The sequence below is a fragment of the Neophocaena asiaeorientalis genome, unplaced genomic scaffold (genome assembly GCF_003031525.2).
Source record: "Neophocaena asiaeorientalis asiaeorientalis breed wild unplaced genomic scaffold, Neophocaena_asiaeorientalis_V1.1 scaffold606, whole genome shotgun sequence".
Taxonomy (NCBI): domain Eukaryota; kingdom Metazoa; phylum Chordata; class Mammalia; order Artiodactyla; family Phocoenidae; genus Neophocaena; species Neophocaena asiaeorientalis.
Window position 1 is genome coordinate 5,252,667 of NW_020173687.1, and position 4,372 is coordinate 5,257,038.

At 58.8% G+C, this 4,372-nt stretch overlaps 1 protein-coding gene across 3 annotated transcripts in view; it reads left to right on the forward strand.

Moving 5' to 3' along the window:
- The window catches only part of PMEPA1 (prostate transmembrane protein, androgen induced 1), a 57,444-nt gene that overhangs the window by 49,726 nt on the left and 3,346 nt on the right, over positions 1–4,372 (forward strand). For 2 of the 3 annotated variants that reach the window (XM_024750308.1, XM_024750307.1), the window contains exon 3: positions 4,316–4,369. In XM_024750308.1, coding sequence (XP_024606076.1) covers positions 4,316–4,369 — 54 coding nt within the window. Of the gene's footprint in view, positions 1–10; positions 285–4,315; positions 4,370–4,372 lie in introns of those variants that run through there. The other variant, XM_024750309.1, reaches the window with a different exon arrangement.

Here is a 4,372-nt window from a genome sequence, read left to right on the forward strand (position 1 = left end):
TAGGCAGTGACCCAGATGGAAGGGAGCCCGTGGACCAGTGCATGCAGTGGGGCTTTGGTCCCCAGATCCATCCGTCCATCCATCCGTTGGACAGACATTTACTGAGCACCCTCTGTGTGTCTAGAGCCTTCCCAGGCACTGGGGGGAGATAGCTTCGAGCAGGTCGCAGGGGGTTGCTGCCTGATGGGCTGGATGTAGACAGACAGGAGCGCCAGATGCTCCGAAGGAAGCTGAAAGGAGTCACCGGGAATCCCAGAGTGGCTGGTTTACCCAGGACAGTCGAGGTGAGCCCCCGAGGCCGAGCTCTGAAGGGAGAAACAAGGGTGGGGTGCAGAGCGGGTGAGTGCAGGAAGGGTGAGAAGGACAAACACGGCACGGTCCTTGCTGTCCCTACAAAACTGCAGTTTGATATGTTACTAGAATTGTGTGCCCTGTTGGGCATTCTGGAAACCCAGGAATATCCCCACAAAACTCCACAAACTGGGGCAGATGGAGCAGCTCCCAGCGGTTTGGGAACTCGCCCTCCTCCAGACCTGAGCACGCAAGTTCCCCTCATTCACCTTCACCTTCGGTGCCACCCCTGCCCCGCCGCTCCGTGTTCCTCAGCAGATGGACCAGGGGGCGGTGTAGAGTCCATCACTAAACAGTTTCCATCTCCACGCCTGTCAGGTGTAATTTAACCACCTGGACAGGAGTCGCCGTCTGAGGGACGGGCTGCAGATGACACGGAGAGGGGGGCCCGTGGGCGGCCCCAGGGCTGTGCAGGGAGCACATCTCTGAGCGCGTGTTCACCGGGCACTGGGGGGAAGCGGCAGCGGGCATGGCCTCCCGGCTCTGGGGGACGCCTGGGGCCGGCGCTGGTGCCCAGAGTCTGTGGGGCTGAGCTGTCAGGCTGGCAGGCCTGTCCCTGGCAAATTTGGGCATCTCCGCTTGCGTCAGGCCTCAGTATGTCACCAGGTTGCCAGGGCAAGGAGCATCCGCTCTGGTCCCTCTGACGGGAGCACTGGGTGCCCCAAACCCGAGGCCCGGTGTGTCCGGAGGACACTTGGCAGCTTCCTGCAGGGCTTACCTGCGTGTTTATTTGCTGTCGCTGTTGCCTGAGTGACAGTGCCACCAGCTGCACTGCCACGTCCGCGCTCAGTAATCCCTCCCACATTTTACAGAGGAGAAACTGGGGCTCAGAGAGGTGGGAACATTTGCCTAGGGCCACACAGCTTCTAAGCGACAGCTTGAAGAGCCCGTGACCCGTTTTGTCCCACCTCGGATGCTGGGGCAAGCTTTGGACAAATGAGAAGACATCAGCCTGGTAGCCGTGCTCCAGGGTGGGGCATCCTACCCGCTCTGAGCCTCAGTGTGTGTGTCTGTAAAATGGGTGGAGCGAGCCTTTCTCCTTCCTACCCTGCATGGTCACAGGGAGGGTGAAGTTAGCTGAGGGAGCTGGGGAGATGGCAGAGGTTCCGGCGTGAGGGACCCGTGCCACCATAGCGGGGACAGCCCTGTAGGCAGCACTGGGACTTTGTGCCCAGGTGGAGGTCAGGATTCGGGCTCTGGTTCCTGAGCATCTGAGGTTTAAAGAAAGTCTCCCCTGCCCCCCTGCCCCCAGCCGACTTCTACCAGCCACCTGCACAGGCCCCCGGGGATGCCCAGCTGGGTAAACATGGAGGCTTGTTAGACCTGGGGTACGTGTGGCGGCTCCCCTGGGGCCCCTGCCAGACAGGGCGTGTCTGAGGAGTCTCGAGGGCCCATGACCTCCCAGAGAGACCCAAACGCAGCCGCCGTCTGCTTGGCGCTGGGCCCACCCCTGGCATGGCTGTCCTGCCGTGGCCCCTTTTCAGGGTGAACCTCTGGCAGTTCACTTCCTCATCTGTCAGAGGGTGGGGCTCAGGTGCAGGTAAAGCCCTGTGGCCCTGGGACCTCACTTCCCCACCTGACGCTGCAGCCAGAGAAGCTAGAAAATACTGCAGGGGTACAGACTGTGGCTCGGCGTCTGCAGCTGAAGGCAGGGCGGGAGTCAGCCAGGTCCAGATGGACCAGGGCCGGGTGCCCACTCTGTGAGTCAGGTTCCTGGGCTCATCCCCACGGTCTCTTCTGTGGCTGCGGTTGCCCTGCAGCAGCCTTCTTGGTGGTGTGACAGACTGTCTGGCCCTTTATGGAGCCAGTTTGCGGACCCCTGGTCTAGATGGGTAAGCCATGGGCAGCTGGACGAACTCTCCAAGGAAGCTTTTAGAAAGAGAAGGAGGTGTCGGGGAGTGGAGTGGGGGTGAGAGAAGGAGCTGCCAGGAGCAGCCCTGTGGGCGCTGGCACCTGGAAAGGCGTCAGGGCCATTCACTGAATAAGAGAACAAGGTGAGTTAAGACACGGCCTGTGGGCAGGTGTCGTGCAGCCAGCTGGCCTCCGGGTTCCTCACAGCAGGGCCAGGCTGATACAGGAGCTGAGATGCTGTGGGAGCCTGGGGAGGGGCATCCGGCAGGTGGGAGGTTCCTGGAGGCCTCCCTGGAGGAGGAGGTGACCTCCAGGTGCACAGGTTGGGGGCAGTCAGGTGACAAGGATGGAAGTGATTCTGGGGTCTGCGGTGGGGCCTCCCAAGCACTGTGGGTGGAGACTCCCCAGGCTAGGGCTCGACGGAGGGCTGGGGGGTGGGCAGTGGTGGGAAGACGTGTGGGGACCTCGAACAGAGGGCCTCCCAGGGGGGTTTTAGGCAGGGGCCCGTCTGGGTCACATTTATCCAAGTTGACCTTGGCTGCTTGCACCCCTCCCCAGGACTCCCGACTTGAATGGGGAGCAGGTGGACGTCCCCCTATCTGCTTCCTGGTGCTCACATGGACTGTGCCAGGGGCCCGACTGGGGGCCACAGAGCCTGCCAGGGTCGGCTTGAGCCCGAATGCTTCTGGAGGCGGTGGGCGAGGTTTGGATCCCAGCACTGCCTGCTACCAGCTGGAGCAGCTCGGCTTAGCCACCTGACCTCAGCCTTGCAGGTTTTGTCGGGAGAGTTGTTAGTGCTTTAAAGAGCGTAGCACAATAGCTGGCACCGAGGCGTTCCTAATATCAGTAACAGAATGGCCCTCCGTATCCCCACGCCTGGAATAAACTAGACCCCAGTGAGTCTTTGTGGGGTGCTTTCCTGATGGAACAGTTTGGAGAGACACAGAGCTCCCCTAGTGGCCATGTAGGAAATTGCAGCCCTCCTGGCAATTCCTCCCCAAACTGCCGGTGAGAATCGTCTTGCAAGGGAACCCTCAAGAAAACATGTCCCCCAAAAAACTTCGGGGTGATAGATATGTTCATTATCTAGATTGTGGTGATGGGCTCCTGGTAGATACCTATGCCAAAACAACCAAATTGTATGCTTTGAATATGTGCAGTTGATTATATGTCAGTTACATCTCAATAAAACTATAAAATTAAAGGAAGGAAGGCATCCCTCCCCACAGGCCCGGGCCTATCCATGAGTATCACCGGAACAGAAGTGGTGCTGAATGATTGCATGATTAACTCTCCTGTATTTCTTCATCTATAAACTGGGCCCCCAACAACGGGGGCAAGACAGACCATAGTAAGTGCTAAATAAATACGCAGACAAGGTGATTACAGACATGACGGATGCTTTGAAGGAGATAAGCAGATGACGGGATGTTTAATGGGAGAAGGCCCTTTAGATAATGGTGCTAGAGAAAGCCTGCGGTGGGCACTGGAATTGAAAAGCGAGAAGGAGCCAGCTGTGCAAGTGGGGCAGCCAGTGCAAAGGCCCTGTGGTGCACAGTTAGCACTTCCATGCACTAAAGAGCAGGTCAGTGTGACAGGAGGGAGAGCGGTGGTGGCACCCAGCACCGTCTTAGGCTCACTGAGCGTTGCGCGCACCCCAGGGGCTTTTGCATGTTCGCCTCCTTCAGTTCTTCGACAGATACTGCAGTTATGCACGTTTTCAGATGCAGTAACTTGACCGAGGTCGCACAGCAAGTACCTAGGCTTTCTTAGGAGCCGGTTCACCAGTTCATTTGGATGTGTTCTAAGGCCCACGGAAGCTGCTGGAGGGTTTTGAGAAGGAGGGACCCACGAATCAGATGTATGTTTTGGAAAGTGTGAGTTCGGAGGATGCATTTTCGGGGGGCAGCCTTGGGACCTGGGAGATCAGCGATTGTGTCATGTCCGAGAGGAACGTCCAGGCCCGGGCTGGGGTCACTGCAGTGGGGCTGAAGAGGGGGATGGGTGCAGCATCTCATGCCGAGTGGAGGCTCTCAGAGTCCACGCCAGGCTGCCCCTTTGCTCTCCCACCTCTGCCCGTCCCGCTGACCCTGTCCTCTTCCTCCCCGTACAGGAAGGATGCCTCTGGCCCTCGGAGAGCACGGTGTCAGGCAGTGGAATCCCGGAGGTG